At 51.7% G+C, this 17,227-nt stretch overlaps 1 protein-coding gene across 2 annotated transcripts; it reads left to right on the top strand.

The window, feature by feature from the left end:
- The first annotated feature begins 2,166 nt into the window (after window positions 1-2,166).
- CASTOR1 (cytosolic arginine sensor for mTORC1 subunit 1) lies at window positions 2,167-6,718 on the top strand. 2 transcript variants are annotated; one of them, XM_058531764.1, is made up of 9 exons: window positions 2,167-2,342; window positions 2,950-3,020; window positions 4,214-4,401; window positions 4,487-4,619; window positions 4,874-5,000; window positions 5,471-5,584; window positions 5,754-5,836; window positions 5,925-6,019; window positions 6,156-6,718. In XM_058531764.1, the coding sequence occupies exons 1-9, from the start codon at window positions 2,230-2,232 to the stop codon at window positions 6,222-6,224; spliced, it is 993 nt and encodes a 330-aa protein (XP_058387747.1). In that variant the 5' UTR covers window positions 2,167-2,229; the 3' UTR covers window positions 6,225-6,718. The 2 variants fall into 2 exon arrangements, with proteins under 2 accessions (XP_058387747.1, XP_058387748.1); XM_058531765.1 differs by having other exon boundaries at window positions 2,168-2,342; window positions 4,877-5,000.
- The last annotated feature ends 10,509 nt before the right edge of the window (window positions 6,719-17,227 follow it).

Below are 17,227 nucleotides of genomic sequence, written 5' to 3'. Positions count from 1 at the left end.
TTCCTGGCCCCCATTTTCCCTCACCCTAGCCCCTCTGCCCCTTGTCCACCGTCTGCCGTTTATGAGGGTCACAAGGGCTGGAGCCTAGTGCTGGAGCCGAGCCTGCTCCCCAGGCCTTGATCCCTGCTCATCACTGAGGGGGAGGGGCTCCTTAAGGAGGTCGTTTCAGGGTCTTCCTCCTCCAAGGCGTAGCCTGGATGCCATTTCTGACTCCAGTAAGATTCTGAGTGTTCATCTGGGTCAGGTGCCGGCGCCAGGGGTGGGGTGAGGGGAGAAGTCTGGGTCTTTGACAAAAGGCTGTCTGCTGTTTACTAGGCACTTAGCATGTGCCAGGCTGGGCTGGTTGTGTCACATACCTGATCAGGTAGGCTCTATTATTTATCCAGATTTTCCAGATGAGGAAACAGAGGAGCTGAGTGGGAAAAATGAAGCTGATCCAGATTTGCACCCAGAGCCTCTTCAGCTACCTCTCCTGACAAGGGTGCCAGGTGACCTGACTCTGCCATTGAGGGCCCAGGCAGGCGCTATGGTCACAACCTGATGACTGGTGAGGGTGAGGACAGGGTGTCCCTGGGAGAGGCCCCCCTTCTGCTGAGGAAGCAGCTTTTCCAGTCAAACAATAGAGGCTGTTCCTGGCAGGCCACCAAGCTGGGCTGGGCCTTGGGGGGAGGGGGCGGGAGAGGGAGGAGTAGAGCCTCCCTGGGAGCTTTCAGGCATCACAGGGCCTCTGCCTGGAACATCTTGTCCTGATACTGTTGGGGATACTGAGGCCTGGGGAGTCAAGGGTCACATGAGCCGATCAGGGCAGGCCACCCACTTCCTGCTTCCCGCTGCTCACTCCTATGGTTTTCTACCCCATCTGCACCTGCCATCAATGAGATGAGGGGCTCAGCCTGTAAGGACACTCCACTCCCCTATGTGGTGGCTGCATAGTGCTCCACAGGAACCCACCAAGCCAGAGAGTCCAGAAAGTGAAGGCGCCACCCCGCTTCCATCCGCCTACAGTGAAGGCTCACGAGCAAGCAGGAGGCCTGCTCAGGCCTGCTGGATCCCTGTCAAGCTTTAACCTGCTTGGTTCAAAGCCTCAGATCTGAGGCCTGAGAATGCTTGGGCCAGACAAGGACCCCCCAGAGCAGGGCCTCCTTGGGCATGAAGCAAGTTTAGATGTGCTCAGGCGAAATGGGATCTGCTAATGGCTGCAGGCTCTAGGAGGCCTCAGCAGGGCTCAAGTCTCAGGTCTGAGATTTTGAGTACCCAGTCAGCCCCAGATGCATGGGTCCATCCCCCAAAGTCTGAGGCTTGGGCATTCCTGGGCCAAGCACTTAGTCTTGAGGGGGGCCTCAAGCCTTAGGCCTGGCCACCTTCAGCTCTCTACCCCCTCAGACAGAGGTGGCTGGGGTCCTCCTTGTCTCTGTGACCCTGGTGGGGAGACTTCTACTCTGAAAATTGGGTGAGAGGAACAGGTGTGGGGGCCACCAAGGCCAGGCAGGTTTCACATTGTCAGCCCACTTGCAGGGCTCACAAAGCAAGGAGGGGTATATATCAATACCAGTCCTGGACAGCCCTTGCTGCCCATCACTTCACCACCACTTTTGTCTCCACCACTCCAGCCAGCTCTGGTGGCCCTGCCCCATGCTGAGCCATGAAAGGAAGGAGAGAGAAAGGCGCCAGGACACTGCTGGGAATCTCAGGGTCACCCAGGCTGCACAGCCGACCCCTACCCTATGCTCCAGGGGTTTGGGGGCAGCATTCTGGGTCCCAGCGGAGCCCCAGTTGGCCTCGCGGTCTTTCCAAGCTTCAATGACCTCACTCATAAGACCCTATGGAGGCCAGAGGACAGAACCCCACGCTTCCCGCTTGCTCCAGACCCCGGCGAGGCAGGCATCCTGCGGAAAGGGCGGAGCCCTGGGAGGGGGCGTGGCATGGGCGGGGCCTGGAGGACTCGACGGGGGTGGTGTCAGCGGGTGATCCCCGAGCCAAGGCTAAAGGGGCGGAGCCAGCAGGGGCGGGATTCTGCGGGCTGGAAAGAGTGGGGTCAGGCTCAGGCATCAGAAGAAGGCGTGGCCTCCTCGGATAGGCGTAGCAGTCAGGGAGTGGGACGCGCCGTAGCGGGAGTCGTGGACGCGGCCGCGCGGCGGCTCCTTTAAGCCTCCGGCACCGCCCCCCCCGCCCCGCCCCCGGCGCGGCCAGGGTCTGGTTGGCGGCGGGTTCGGGTCCGCGCGGGCCGCGATGGAGCTGCACATCTTAGAGCACCGGGTGCGGGTGCTGAGCCTCGCCCGCCCAGGTCTCTGGCTCTACACCCACCCGCTCATCAAGCTGCTCTTCCTGCCCCACCGCAGCCGGTGCGCGCCCGGGTTCGGGGGCACAGATGGGGGTGGGCTCCGCGGACTGTCGCTCCGGAACGGGGTCGGGAGATTAGGATCGCCGCGGGGCGAGCGGGAGCCGGCGGGGAGCCCCCCCACCACGGCCGCCATCCCGCCTGGGCCTGCCCTCCCTGGGACCGCCGCCTATCCGGCCCCGTGAGGACCCCTCCCAGGGCCAGTTAAGGCGCAAACAGCCTGGGTTGGTCAGTGCTTAACTCCGAGTGGTGCTAAATGGGGGCATTCCTTTCTGGCGACTTCCATCGGGTCAGCTTCTTCCAGATGCCTCCCATCTGGTCAGCGGGGCGGGTCTATGGGGCCCAAGGTCCGACGCCCCCGGCGCTGTTGCCGCAGGTGAGCCTCTCCTCCCTCCCGGAATGGAAGGGCGGGGGCGCTCCTGCGGAGGTAGGGAGTCGGAAAACAATTCGAGATTCCGGAGGTGGAGCCCACACCCCACTGCCCTGGGGAGAAAATTGAGGCTTGAGGGGGCAGGGAGGCGCCCCGCGGGGGTCTTTCCAGGCAGATGGAGCGAAGTCTACCCGCCCCCTTCGCCCAACCCAGGCTGAAGATGCCCCCTACTCCCAACCAGGTGCAAGTTCTTCAGCCTGACGGAGACCCCCGAGGATTACACGCTCATGGTGGACGAGGAGGGCTTCAAAGGTGGGGCTGGGCTGGGCAGGGGGCGTAGGGGATGTCGCACTCCCGTCTTTTCGGGATTCTCACTAGATTCTGGGATCCAATATCCCAAGAGCTGGGGCCTTTAAGGCGGATGAATCTGGGTTCGGATTCGACTCCACCACTCACTGGCTGTGTGCCCTTTGACAAGTAACTTCCCCTCTCTGAGCTATTTGTTTCCTCTTATGTAAAATGATATAGTTATAGTTCTGATCTAATAGGGTCCCATGAGGGCTTTATAAACGGGGCTGTATGTGAAGGTCGCTTAGCAGCCTCAGGCCAGCAGCAAAACCTCTGTTAACGTTTCTGGCCAAGAATCGGGTTCCTGTGGCTCTTATACCCCACTGGCCATTGTTTCTCCCTGGACTTCTCTCCCTAGTGCTGGTGCCCCCCTCCCGGACTGGTCTGGGAAGTCCAGGAGTCTGAGGGTTGGGGAAAGAATGCAGGAGCAGGCAGTGAGCCCAGGGCAAGGTCCTGGGGGGCCTCCTGGCTGTGCCTGGGCGATTAGCAGCCACCCTGGCCTTGGCTTCTATTCTGTACTGGACGCCAGCCTGGTCCCTCCCAGGTCCCTGGAACTGACATCTGTCTCATACTACTGCCAGCCTGACCTGTCCTCACAGGCCTGGAATCTCAGGCCAGCCAACTGGGGCTTGGCCCACCTCCCACTGCACAGCTTCAGGTCTTGGTTTCCCTATGTGTACCGCAGGAAAGGCTGAGTGTGCTAAGGGGGAAGGGCATACCCCAGCCAACCTGATCTGCTGGCGCCCCCTAGTGGTGTCACATGGTGTAAAACTTGTTAAGCCAGGAAACGCTGTCGTGAGGTAGATAGCTGCTGTCATCCCATTTTACAGATGAGGAAACTGAGACTCAGAGAAGTTGAATCATTTGCTCCAGGTCAACAGCAAGTAAATGGCGAAGCTGGGATTTGAACCCAGGTCTGTCTGAATCTGGAGCTTCAATCTTAACTGGGAAGTTTCAATTCCTGGCAGGCCAGCACTTGAAGCATTTCTCAGTCCTTGCATACATGCAGGTCTCAGGAGCAGGACTTGGAGAAGGGAGACAGCCCCAGTCTCCAGACCTGACCTTACCTTGGTAGAGCCCTCCAAGGCACAGACAGGGAAACAGGGGCAGGGGCCAACCCTGCAGGCCCTGACCGGGCGTGTGCCCCCTGCCCACAGAGCTGCCCCCGTCCGAGTTCCTGCAAGTGGCTGAGGCCACATGGCTGGTGCTGAATGTGTCATCCCACAGCGGCGCAGCCGTGCAGGCTGCTGGGGTCACCAAGATCGCCCGCTCAGTCATTGCGCCATTGGCCGAGCACCACGTGTCCGTGCTGATGCTGTCCACTTACCAAACGGACTTCATCCTGGTGAGTTTCCCGCAGGCGCCGGTGCAGGGCAGGTGGGCATGGGTGCCTGGGGACCCATGTGATGTGCCATCTCCTTGCGGTCCAGGTGCGGGAGCAGGACCTGTCCAAGGTGATCCACACACTGGCCCAGGAGTTCGACATTTACCGAGAGGTGGGCGGGGAGCCTGTGCCTGTTGCCAGGGCTGATTCCAGCAACGGCTTTCCCCGTGCCCAGCATGGTGAGGGCCGCCCTCTGACACCCAAACCTGGGTGGGGTCTCCTCTTCCCACTGAGGCCCTTCTCTTGTGCGCGTGGGTCTGTGGGTATGGGGAGCCCAGCTGACAATGATCACCTCACAAGGTGGGGAGATGGGGTGGGGGAAAGCTGTAGCCAGTTCCCGTAGAGCATGACCCTGCATTCATCCCAGGCCCCACCAGGGGACGCCCCAGCCCACAGTTGCCTTTTCACCTGCCAATGCCTGGTCCCTCCCTAGCAGGGCCCAGCCCCACAGTGCATCCCATCCAGAGTCCACAGAACCGCTTCTGTGTCCTCACGCTGGACCCTGAGACGCTGCCAGCCATCGCCACCACCCTCATCGACGTCCTCTTCTACTCACACAGGTGGGCTGTGTTTACACTTCATCCGTTTGTCCTCACACCATTGTTCCCTCTGCTCTGTCCTACTGCCTTTCACCAGTCTCTCGATTCTGCAACTCTGTGCCCTGTTCTGTGTCTCGGGGTTCCCGGCAGCCTGTGATGCCCATGTGCCCTTCACTGGTGTTCAAGGAAGGTCCTGACATCACAGCTGGAGCCCTCTCCTATAGTGTAGGCAGAGCCGTGCCCTGGTCAGGCCCTCTGGCCCTGGAGTCCTGCGCCTTTGGCGCAGACAGGGTTCATCGTTCTCCTCCATCCCCACCCGGCACCATCAGGAGATCAGGACCTTCAGGCAGGAAGAAAAATGACCCAGAGATGGGAGGGCCTGCCCAGGGCCACCCGTGCCAGCTCCTGCCTGTGGGTCTGGAGGCTGACTGGGAGGAAATGGAGTGGGCTGGGTGCCCAGCAGAGCGCCTGAGCCTCCTGTTCCTCCCCAGTGCCCCCAAAGAGGCTGCCTCTGGCAGTCCTGGACCCAGCTCCATCACGTTCTTTGCCTTCTCCCTCATCGAGGGCTACATCTCCATTGTCATGGATGCCGAGACGCAGAAAAAGTATGTGACCCCTGACTTCGAGTGGGCCATGGACCCTAAGCCAGCCCCAGGGAGGGAGGAGGTGGAGCATCAGACTCGGAGGTCACCAGGCTGACCTGCCCCAAGGTCTCACAGTGGGGCAGGGAGGGGATGGGTGGGTGCCCTGCCTACTGCCCACTTGCCTCCCCAGGTTCCCCAGTGACCTCCTGCTGACCAGCTCCTCTGGAGAGCTGTGGAGGATGGTGCGCATCGGTGGACAGCCCCTGGGCTTTGGTGAGGGCCGCTCCTTGTGTGTTGGGGGCTTGGGGAGGGCCTGCGGGACAACCAGGCTGATCCACATGGACCCTTCCTCAACCCTCAGACGAATGTGGGATTGTGGCCCAGATCGCGGGTCCCTTAGCTGCGGCTGACATCTCTGCCTACTACATCAGCACCTTCAACTTTGACCACGCCCTGGTGAGTGCTGTGGACTGAGGTGGGGGCTCCTGGAGAGACACTGAGGCCCAGAAGGGTGGAGGGGACAGGAGGTAATCCCCGCTGGGCCAGGAAGTCAGGGTGGCCCTGATCCCTCCCTCCCCCTACCTGCCCGCAGGTGCCTGAGGACGGTATCAGCAGCGTCATCGAGGTCCTCCAGCGACGGCAGGAGGGACTGGGCTCCTGAGGCCTGAGGAGAACAGCAGCCTCCGTGCTCTCCCCTTGCCCCCAGGCTTCCAGAGACTTCTCTAAGCTATTTCCTCAAGCTCTGAGATGAGCCCAACCCCCAACCCCTGTTCCTGCCGGGGGACCTCTCCTTCTGCTCTCTGTATGTAAGCTGCGTGCCGGCACCAGCTCACGTGGATGCACGTGTCTGCCCACACAGGGGAACATGGTGCTCGGGGCTTCCACCAGGAAACCCTCAACCCATTACTCCCTGAGCGGCCTTGGGGCGTTTGCACATTCCCTGCCTGAGGCCTGAGCCATCCTCCCTCTCAGTGCCCTGGGCCAGCTGCTCTCTGGACAGGGCCCTGATTGCCATTCTGCCTCTGGCTGGGTTGCCTTCCCTGGCCAGGGGAGTTTTGACAGTGCCTCCCCTCTTGGGGCCTCCAAGAAAAGTATTTTTACATCTCTTTCTCTTCTATTTTTATTGACTTATTAATAAAGGGCTTGTAGTGACCAGCCTGGGCTGTGGTCCTTGGGGGTTGTCTGAGCCTCAGCCACAGCTGCTCTGCCGCTCCTCGTGGCCCCTCAGCCTGAGGTCCTGGTCTCTCCCTGTGTAGCTGCCTCAGGGCTGGGCTCGCCTCACCTCACTCAGTTTTCACGGAGAGAGTGGTGGGTGAACCATCGCCATTTTCCAGATGAGGAACCGGAGCTTTGAGAGATGAAGTGACTTAGCCAAGGTCATATCCAGGGCTGCCTGGCTCTGAAGTCCAGGCTCTTTCTTCATTCCTTGCTGCTTCTGGAATAGCCTAGAAGCTTCTGAACATGGGCAGAAACTCCCAGACCTTCCTGCCCAGGGTCTCCCAGCCTTCCTTGCCACCTTGGGTAGGGCTGGCCTTTTGCAAAACCCCCTCAAGGAGGACCCCAAAGCACCTTTCTTCCAGGTGGCTGCCTGCTTTCTTTTGGACAGTGTCTGAGTTCTGGCTGTCCCTCACAGGAGTCACTGTTGGCCAAGAGATCAGTCAGTTCTTGCCACCAGGGCTCTCATGGAGCAGTGTTAGGAAGGGGCCAGCCAGAGTGGGGACCTGGGTATACCCTGGCCAGGAGATAGGACAGGAGCCTAGAGACTACCTGGAGCCTGCTCTGCACCCGATGGCTGCATGCCTGGGCCAGAAGCTTAGCATCTCTGGCCCGGGTTTCCTGTCACAGGGGGCCACCTCCCTACTCCATGAGGCTGGGATTCCGATGGGGCCCCACATATGCGCCAGGGAGGTTATCAGGTGCCCTCAGCCAAGACCCGCCCACACTCAGGAAGGGAAGGAGGGTGTGACTTCAGCATACTCGGAGGTCGCAGTGGCTCCCCAGAAAAGCCAGACTGGGGCCACGCCTCTGGCAGTGTGCCCACCCTGCCCCTGGGAACCCGGAGGCTGCAGATCAGGGGAGCAGAGAGCACAGCCCAGCCCGGTGAGTGAGCTGTCGGGGATCCTGGGGCCAGCCCCTTCCCCTCAGCCTCAGTTTCCCCATGTGCATTGAGACCTAGGAGGCGGCTCTTTCAGGACCCTATACCTCTTGGCCCTGGGAAGGGGGTGATCCTTTGTAGTTTCTTTGGGGTTAGGGGGAGTTACGGCTCATCTCCCTGGAGGGCCCACCATGGACCCTGGCTCAGGAGATGCCCTGGGCTGAGGTGGGGGCTTTGGATGCAGAATTCTTGGGGCTTCCTGACCTGCAGCTAGAGAGCTCCTGGCCCCACGTCCAGCTCTGGGGGTCTGTCCATCTGTCTGTCTGCTTGTGAGTCACTGCCTGATTTGGGTGTTTCAGTCATCCTGGCTTTCCAAGTGCATCAGGCCTCACCTGGTCCCTCAAACCAGGTCCTAACCCACCATCAGTTAGTTCTTGGGGCTGCCCACAGGACTGGCCTGGGTTGGGGGGCCCCAAGCACACCCTGGTGGGCTGATCTCACTTGGATCTAGGCCTGATGGTCATCATGCCCACACGTGTCTCTTTGCCACGTGTATGTGAGTCTATGTGGAGGGGTTTTAGCTCCCAGGGTATTAGGGTCCTTGGGGGTCACTGGGCCAGCTCTCAGCCTTCAGCAGGTTACAGATGGGAGATCTGCTCAGGGAATGCCAGGGAGACCGAGACCCACCTGGAGTCGGGCAAGGGCTTGGGAGGTGTTTGGGGGACACTTGGCTCAGAGGGGGATGTGACCCTGGACCTCACAGGCGGCTGATGCTCTGGGTGTTGTCAGACAGATGGGCCTTGAGCTGTCCCAGGCTGAGGTGGGGGCTCACAGAACCACCTCCTCGTCCCAACCAGGCCCCTGGGAGTTCTAGAGCAAAGGAAATCAGTCTGGTCAGCCTGGACCTGCGGTTGGGTTCAGCTTGGGTCATTCATAACCGATGTTGGGGGCACTCGCTGGCACACAGCCCACGTCCTTGTCCTCCCAGCCCTAGGAGCCCCTGTCCACCTGTCCACATCAGCACAGCCACCCCTGAGTGTGAGAGTTGGGCCCCAGACCACAGAGCCTGGGTGTCCATCCTCATAAAGATGGCAACTTGTGCCTGAGGACGGCCCTGCCCACAGTCTGCCAGAGAGTGGGAAGGTGCTCTCAGCCCTCTGACCGCCAGCCAGAGTCTGGCATCTCCTGGGAGGATATGGACCTGGGTGGGTGGAGACGGGAGACAAGGAAACCTCAGGCGAGGAGAGTCAGTGGCTCATTTCCATCCTTTCTGATCTTCATGTCCATTGTGGGAGATCAAGATTTGGCCACCCTGAAATATATCTCTTTACCTTGATTGTTTTCCCTGAGGGACGTTTGACCTCCCCTACTAACTACCTAAAGAATTTGGCATGGTGGCTCCTTCCTGGAACAGATCTTCTATCATGATGGCTGTAAAGATAATGTAGGATAGAGGTTACAATAGGAAAGGCACCAAGCCCCTTTTATCAAAAACTCTGTCACTCCCTGACCACATTATCTATAGATGACCCTGAAAAGAATTGTCTTCCTGCCCTCTGAAGTCCCAGACCACTACCCACCCCCAACACGTTCCTTGCCTTTAGCTGCAATACTTAAGCAAGCAGCTTAGAGAGAGGGCCGAGTTGCTCATTTCTGAGTTTCTCCCATGTATACATGTTATTAAACTTGATATTATTTTCTCCTGCTAACCTGTCTTATTGATTATTTGGCCAGCCATAAGAACCTTAAGGAAAAGGGCAGAGGGAGATTCTCCCTCTCCCCTGACACCATACAGGGGAAGTGACCTCTTAAGTCCTCCTTGAAGACATTTGAGCAGAAATTCGGGGTTTAAAGTCCTCATCCCCACCCCTGCCAGGTAGGGCCCTGTGGTCCCATGCTTGCCAACTTGCTCCAAAGCTGGCTTCTTGGTCCTATGTAGAGGGGAGAATAAACCCACACCCTCTCGATGTTCCACCTGCCCCCAGGATCTCACCTGGTGGGAAGGGACCAAGTAGGAGGCATGATGGGGAGCCCTGTCTGCAGCTAGCTGACTCTAAGCACAGGGAAGCTGCTTCTCACATCTGTATGTGAGGAGGAGGGGGAATGGTGTGCTCCATTAATTCATGTGTTCAACACACACTCTCATTATCCCCCTTTACACAGGGGAAATGAAGCACAGAGAGATGAAGTGACTTGCCCAAGGTCACACAGCTGGGCGTGGCAGAACCAGAATTCAAAAAGGATGTTAACAGTGCCCGCAGGAGCCTGGGGAAGTTCCCTGAGGGAACTTTAGCTGAACCCTGAGGGACGGGGATGATTTTGCAAGATCCCTCGCAATCCTATCTGTCTGCGTAGGTGGCTGGGTGTCTGCTGCCGGTGGCAACGAGTGCGTGGGCAGGCACGGGAGGCCTGGCCCTGGCTCCTCCCTGACCCTGGGCAGGGCCAGTGGGTGTGTCAGGCAATGGCCATGGTTTGTGTCTTTCCCAGGCGGGCCCTGGTGCTGGGGTTTGAGGCAAGCCTGCCTCAAATGGGAGCGCCCAGAGCTGCCTTCCTTGGGGGTGGGTCCCAGTGCCACGTGTTGGGGTCTGTGGGCAGGACTGCATGCGCAGTCATGGAGGCCTTCATGTGCATCTCTACCGACAAGTCTGTTTTGGCCAGAAAGTGTGTGTGTGTGTGTGCACACGTGTGTCTCAGTGTCGGTGTGTCCCGGTGTGTCCTTGTGCATCTGTGTTGGTCTGGATGTCTGTGGCTGTGTGTGCATCTGATTACGTATGAACATCAGCTGTGTGCCTGGCTCTGTATCTGCACGTGTCCTGTGTGTGTGGCTGGGGTGTGCATCTGTGCCTGTGTGTGCACTGTCCACGAGCCCCTCAGCCGGGGCCCCACCATGACACAGAGATCTACCCCAGCCCTCCAGCCCCAAAGCCCTCCACAGCCTGGCACCCCACACTTCCCAGGGTTCTGATTCAGCCCACGGTCGTCCTCACCTCTGTTGCTGCCCCAGACTTCCTGCTGGTCTCCCTGCCTCAGTCTCCCTCTCGTCTGGCTGCACAAGCGCATTTTCCTCAGCACAATCCTAGCGTGTTCCCTATCCCCCATCACCAGCCTTCAGCAGCCCCCCGGCTCAGGAGATCCGCCTTTGAGACCTCCTGGCCGGCACTGGCTCTCCTGGCCGCCCTCGGTGCCTCGCCCTGGACTTGCCCTCTCCCAAAGCCGGGAGCCCCCCCTCGTGGCAGCTGCCAGGTCCTGTTCTGAGCTGGCTTGCCCTGGCCTTTAAGTTGAGGTGAGTCTTTTCTAAGTCGACAAACAAGAGCCCTTGGACAGGTGCTAACCGGGCAGTAACACAGGAGGGGCTGTGGGATGCCCTCTGACTCTCCTGTCCCTTCACAGCCCCTTGGTTTTCCTGGGGTTGCTGTGCTTTTAAGCTCTGCCCTTTTGTTTTTATTGAGGTGACATTGGTTTATGGCATTATGTAAATTTCAGGTATACATCATTATATTTCGATTTCTGTGTAGATTACATCATGTTCACCACCCAAAGACTAATTACCATCCGTCACCACACACATGTGCCTAACTGTCTCTTTCACCCTCCTCCCCACTTCCCCTCTGGTAGCCACCAGTCCAATCTCTATGTGTTTGTTTGTTATTATTTTTATCTTCTATTTACTAGTGAGACATACGGTATTTGACTTTCTCCCTCTGACTTATTTTGCTTAGCATAATATCCTCAAGTTGCATCCAGGTTGTCGCAAATGGCAAGATTTCATCTTTTTATGGCTGAGTAGTATTCCATTGTGTATATATACCACACTTCTTTATCCATTCATCCCTTGATGGGCACCTAGGTTGCTTCCAAGTCTTGGCTATTGTGAATAATGCTGCAATGAACACAGGGATGCATATATCTTTATGCCTTCGTGTTTTCATGTTCTTTGGATAAATACCCAGCAGTGGAACAGCTGGATCGTATGGCAGTTCTATTCTTAATTTTTTGAGGAATCTCCATACTGTTTTCCACAGTGGCTGCAGCAGTTTACACTCCCACCAGCAGTGTATGAGAGTTCCCTTCTCTCCACATCCTCTCCAACACTTGTTGCTTCTTGTCTTGTTAATTATAGTCATTCTGATGGGTGTGAGGTGATATCTCATTGTAGTTTTGATTTGTATTTCCCTAATAATTGGTGATGTTGAACATCTTTTCATGTGCCTGTTGGCCATCTATGTATCTTCTTTGGAAAAATGTCTGTTCAGATCTTTTCCCCATTTTTTAATTGGCTTGTTAGTATTTTTGTTGTTGAGATGTATGAGTTCTTTATATATTGTGGATATTATCAGATACATGGTTTGCAAATATCTTCTCCCAATTGTTAGATTGTCTTTTTGTTTTGTTGATGGTTTCCTTTGCTGTGCAGAAGCTTTTTAGTTTGATGTAGTCCCATTTATTTATTTTTTCTTTTGTTTCCCTTGCCTGGTCAGACATGGTACTTGAAAATATGCTGCAAAGAACCATGTCGAAGAGAGTACTACCTACGTTTTCTTCTAGAAGTTTCATGGTTTCAGGTGTTACATTCAAGTCTTTAATCCATTTTGAGTTAATTTCTGTGTACGGTGTAAAATAATGGTCTACTTTCATTCTTTTGCATGTGGCTGTCCTGTTTTCCCAACACCATGTATTGAAGAGACTTTCCTTTCTCCATTGTATGTTCTTGGCTCCATTGTCGAAAATTAGCTGTCCATAGATGTGTGGGTTTATTTCTGGGCTCTCGATTCTGTTCCATTGATCTGTGTGTCTGTTTTTGTGCCAGTACCATGCTGTTTTGATTACTGTAGCTTGTAGTATATTTTGAAATCAGGGAGTGTGATGCCTCCAGCTTTGTTCTTTTTTCTCAGGATTACTTTGGCTATTCAGGGTCTTCTGTTGTTCCATATAAATTTTAGGATTCTTTGTTCTATTTCTGTGAAAAATGTCATTGGAACTTTGATAGGGATTGCATTGAATCTTTAGATTGCTTTAGGAAGTATAGACATTTTAACTATGTTAATTCTTCCAATCCAAGAGCACGGAATATCTTGCCATTTTTTTGTGTCGTCTTCAATTTCTTTCAGCAATGTTTTATAGTCTCCAGTGTACAGGTCTTTTACCTCTTTGGTTAAATTTATTCCTAGGTATTTTATTCTTTTTGTTGAAATTATAAATGAGATTGTATTCTTAATTTCTCTTTCTGCTACCTCGTTGTTAGTGTGTAGAAACGCAACTTATTTTTGTACATTGGTTTTGTATTCTGCAACTTTACTGTGTTTGTTTATTATTTCCAAAAGTTTGGTGGATTATTTAGGGCTTTCTATATATAAAATCATGTCATCTGCAAATAGTGACAGTTTCACTTCTTCCCTTCCAATTTGGATCCCTTTTATTTCTTTTTCTTGCCTGATTGCTCTGGCTAGGACTTCCAATCCTGTGTTAAATAAGAGTGGCAAAAGTGGGCATCCTTCTCCGGTTCTTGTTCTTAGAGGGATAGCTTTCAGTTTTTCTCCATTGAATATGATATTGGCTGTGGGTTTTTCATATATGACCTTTATTATGTTGAGGTACTTTCCTTCTATATCCATTTATTCAGAGTTTTTATCATAAATGAATGCTGTATCTTGTCAAATGCTTTCTCTGCATCTATTGAGATGATCATGTGATTTTTATTCTTCATTTTGTTAATGGGGTATATCATGTTGGTTGATTTGCAGATGTTGAACCATCCCTGCATTCCTGGAATAAATCCCACTTGATCATGGTAGATGATCTTTTTAATGTACTGTTGTATTTGATTTGTTAGTATTTTGTTGAGCATTTTTGCATCGATGTTCATCAGCGATATTGGCCTGTAATTTTCTTTTTTTGTGTTGTCTTTTTCTGGTCTGGGTATCAGGGTAATGTTGGCCTCATAGAATGAGTGAGGAAGCTTCCCCTCCTCTTCAATTTTTTGGAAGAATTTGAGAGGGATAGGTATTAAGTCTTCTTTGAATGTTTGGTAGAATTCACCAGGGAAGCTATCTGGTCCTGGACTTTTATTTTTTGGGAGGTTTTTGATTACTGTTTCAATCTCCTTACTGGTGATTAGTCTATTCAAAATCTCTGTTCTGTTTCTTCTTGATTCAGTTTTGGAAGATTGTATGAGTCTAAGAATTTATTCATTTCTTCTAGATTATTCAATTTGTTGGCCTATAGCTTTTCATAGTAGTCTCTTATAATCTTTTGTATTTCTGAGGTGTCTGTTGTAATCTCTCCTCTTTCATTTCTGATTTTATTTATTTGAGCTGTCTCTCTTTTTTTCTTGGTGAGTCTAGCTAAAGGTTTGTCAATTTTGTTTATCTTTCCAAAGAACAAGCTCTTACTTTCATTGATTTTTTCTACTGTTTTTTTAGTCTCTATTTCATTTATTTCTGCTCTGATTTTTATTATTTCCTTCTTTCTACTAATTTTGGGCTTTGTTTGTTCTTCTTTTTCCAATTCCTTTAGGCCCACTGTTAGATTGTTTATTTGAGATTTTTCTTGTTTATTGAGGTTGGCTTGTATTGCTATATACTTCCCTATAGAACTGCTTTTGCTATATCCCATAAATTTTGGCATGTTGTATTTTCATTTTCATTTGTCTCCAGGTATTTTTTTATTTCTTCATTGACCCAATCATTGTTCAGTAGCATTTTGTTTAATCTCCACATATTTGTGGCTTTTCCAGTATTCTTCCTGTAGTTGATTTCTAGTTTCATACCACTGTGGTCAGAAAAGATGCTTGGAATTATTTCAATCTTCTTAAATTTATTGAGACTTGTTTTGTGGCCTAATATGTGATCTATCCTGGAGAATGTTCCACGTGCATTTGAAAAGAATGTGTATTCTGTGGTTTTTGGATGGAATGTTCTGTATATAGCTACTAAATCCATCTGGTCTAATGTGTCATTTAAGGTCAATAGTTCCTTATTGATCTTCTGTTTGGATGATATATCCATTGGTGTAAGTGGAGTGTTAAAATCCCCTGCTATTATTGTGTTACTGTCTTTTTCTCTTTTTATGTCTGTTAATAATTGTTTAATATGTTTAAGTGCTCCTATATTGGGTGCATAGATATTTACAAGTGTTATATCCTCTTGTTGGATTATTCCCTTTATCATTATGTAGTGCCCTTCTTTGTCTCTTTTACAGTTTTTGTTTTAAAGTCTATTTTGTCTCATATAAGTATTGCTACCCCAGCTTTCTTTTCATTGATGTTTGCCTGGAGTATCTTTTTCCATCCCTTCACTTTCAGTTTGTGAGTGTCTTTAGGTCTGAAGTGTGTCTCTTTTCTGCAGCATATATGGGTCTTGTTTTTTATCCAATCAGCCACGCTATGTCTTTTGCTTGGAGCATTTAGTCCATTGACATTTAAAGTAGCTATTGATAAATATGTAGTTCTTGCCATTTTGTTACTTTTTTCTCGGTGTTTTAGTAGTTCTTCTCTGTTCCTTTCTTCTTCTCTTGCTCTGTTCCCTTGCAGTTTGATGGCTTTCTTTAGTATTATATTTGGGTTCCTTTCTCTTAATTTTTTTTTGTATTTATTTTAGGTTTCTGGTTTGTGATTACCATGAAGTTCATATATAATAATCTACATATATAGCAAACTATGTTAAGTTGATGATCTCTTAAGTTTGACCTCTTTCTAAAAGCTCTACTCTTTTACTCCCCTCCTCCCACATTTTATGTTTTTGATATCATATTTAACCTCTTTTAGTGCATGTGTATCCATTACCCTCTTATCATGGAAATAGATAATTTTAGTACTTTTGTCTTTTGACCTTCATATTAGCTTTATAGGTGGTTGATCTGCTACCTTTACTGTATATTTGCCTTTACCAGTGACTTTATTGTTTCTGGGTTTGTTTGTTTTCTTTTTTCATAATTTTCATATTCCTATTTGTGGTCTTTTCTTTTCCACTTAAATAAGTCCCTTTAGCATTTCTTGTAAGGCTGGTTTCTGGGTGATAAACTCCTTTAGTTTTTGCTTGTATCTCTCCTTCCATTCTGAATGATAACCTTACCAGGTAGAGTATTCTTGGCTGTAGGTTTTTTCCTTTCAGCACTTCAAATATATTGTGCCACTCCCTTCTAGCCTGTAAGGTTTCTGCTGAGAAGTCAGCTGGTAGCCTCATGGGGTTTCCTTTGTATGTAACTTGTTGCTTTTCTCTTGCAGCTTTTAGGATTTTAGGGGTCTCTCTCTTCTCCTTCTGGGGCACCTATAATATTGATGTTAGTGCACTTGATGTTGTCCCAGAGGTCCCTTAGACTGTCCTCGTTCTTTTTTCCTTTATCTGTTCAGCTTGGGTGATTTCCTCTAGTCTTTCGTCCAGTTCACTGATCCATTCTTCTGTATCATCTACTCTACTATTGAGTCCCTCTAGTGAATTTTTCATTTCCGTTATTGTAGTCTTCATTTCTTTTCTTTTTTTTTTTAAAGATTTTATTTTATTTATTATTTTTCCCCCCAAAGCCCCAGTAGATAGTTGTATGTCATAGCTGCACATCCTTCTAGTTGCTGTATGTGGGACACGGCCTCAGCATGGCCGGAGAAGCGGTGTGTCGGTGCACACCCGGGATCTGAACCCGGGCCGCCAGCAGCGGAGCACGCGCACTTAACCGCTAAGCCACGGGGCCGGCCCATGTAGTCTTCATTTCTGATTGGTTCTTTTTTATATTTTCCAATTCTTTGTTGAAGTTCTCACTGAATTCATCCATTTTTCTCCCAAGATCAGTGAGCATCCTTATGACTCTTAGTTTGTACTCTTTACCAGGTTGATTGTTTATCTCTGTTTCATTTAGTTCTTTTTCTGAGGATTTGTCCTTTTCCCTTACTTGGAATGTATTCCTTTGCCTCCTCATTTTGCCTCTTTCTCTGTGCTTGTATCTATGTATTAGATAGGTCAGCTACGTCTCCCAATCTTGGAGAGATGGCCTTGCGTAAGAGATGTCTTATGAGGCCCAGGAATGTGCTTCCCTCTCATCACCAGTTCCAGATGTTCCAGGACTGTCCCCTGTGTGGGCTACGTGTGTCCTTTTGTTGTGGCAGGGTTGCTCTTTTTCTTTTATGTCAGCCCTGAGCTAACAATTGATGCCAATTCTCCTCTTTTTGCTGAGGAAGACTGGCCCTGGCCTAACATCTGTGCCCATCTTCCTCCACTTTATATGGGACGCTGCCACAGCATGGCTTGACAGGCAGTGCATTGGTGCGCGCCCAGGATCTGAACCTGTGAACCCCAGGCCACCGAAGGGGAGCGTGTGCACTTAACCGCTATGCAACCGGGCCAGCCCCGCAGGGGTGCTCTTGCTGCAGGTGCCTAGAGAGGCTGGGCTGTCCCCCTGGCAGCTGGTTGTAATGCTCAGCTGCATGAGACTGCTGTGGTTCCTTCAGTCACTTTATCAGGCATGGGGAGCCCCAGCACAGTTGGCTGCAAGGTCTAATAGCACATTCCTGCTGGTTGCTAGACTCAGGGGCTCACAATTGCTGTAGGCCTCGGGCCTACAAGGCTGTTATCAGCTGTCTC

Source organism: Diceros bicornis, chromosome 35 (genome assembly GCF_020826845.1).
Source record: "Diceros bicornis minor isolate mBicDic1 chromosome 35, mDicBic1.mat.cur, whole genome shotgun sequence".
Lineage (NCBI taxonomy): Eukaryota > Metazoa > Chordata > Mammalia > Perissodactyla > Rhinocerotidae > Diceros > Diceros bicornis.
This window is presented reverse-complemented; position numbering and strand designations above follow the sequence as displayed.

Bases quoted from the DNA above. Each gene is read 5' to 3' on its own strand.
- CASTOR1 (XM_058531764.1), top strand. From the start codon at position 2,230: ATGGAGCTGCACATCTTAGAGCACCGGGTGCGGGTGCTGAGCCTCGCC. The intron at 4,402-4,486 runs GTGAGTTTCCCG...CTTGCGGTCCAG, and splicing joins ACCAAACGGACTTCATCCTG to GTGCGGGAGCAGGACCTGTC. The intron at 5,585-5,753 runs GTATGTGACCCC...TTGCCTCCCCAG, and splicing joins GATGCCGAGACGCAGAAAAA to GTTCCCCAGTGACCTCCTGC.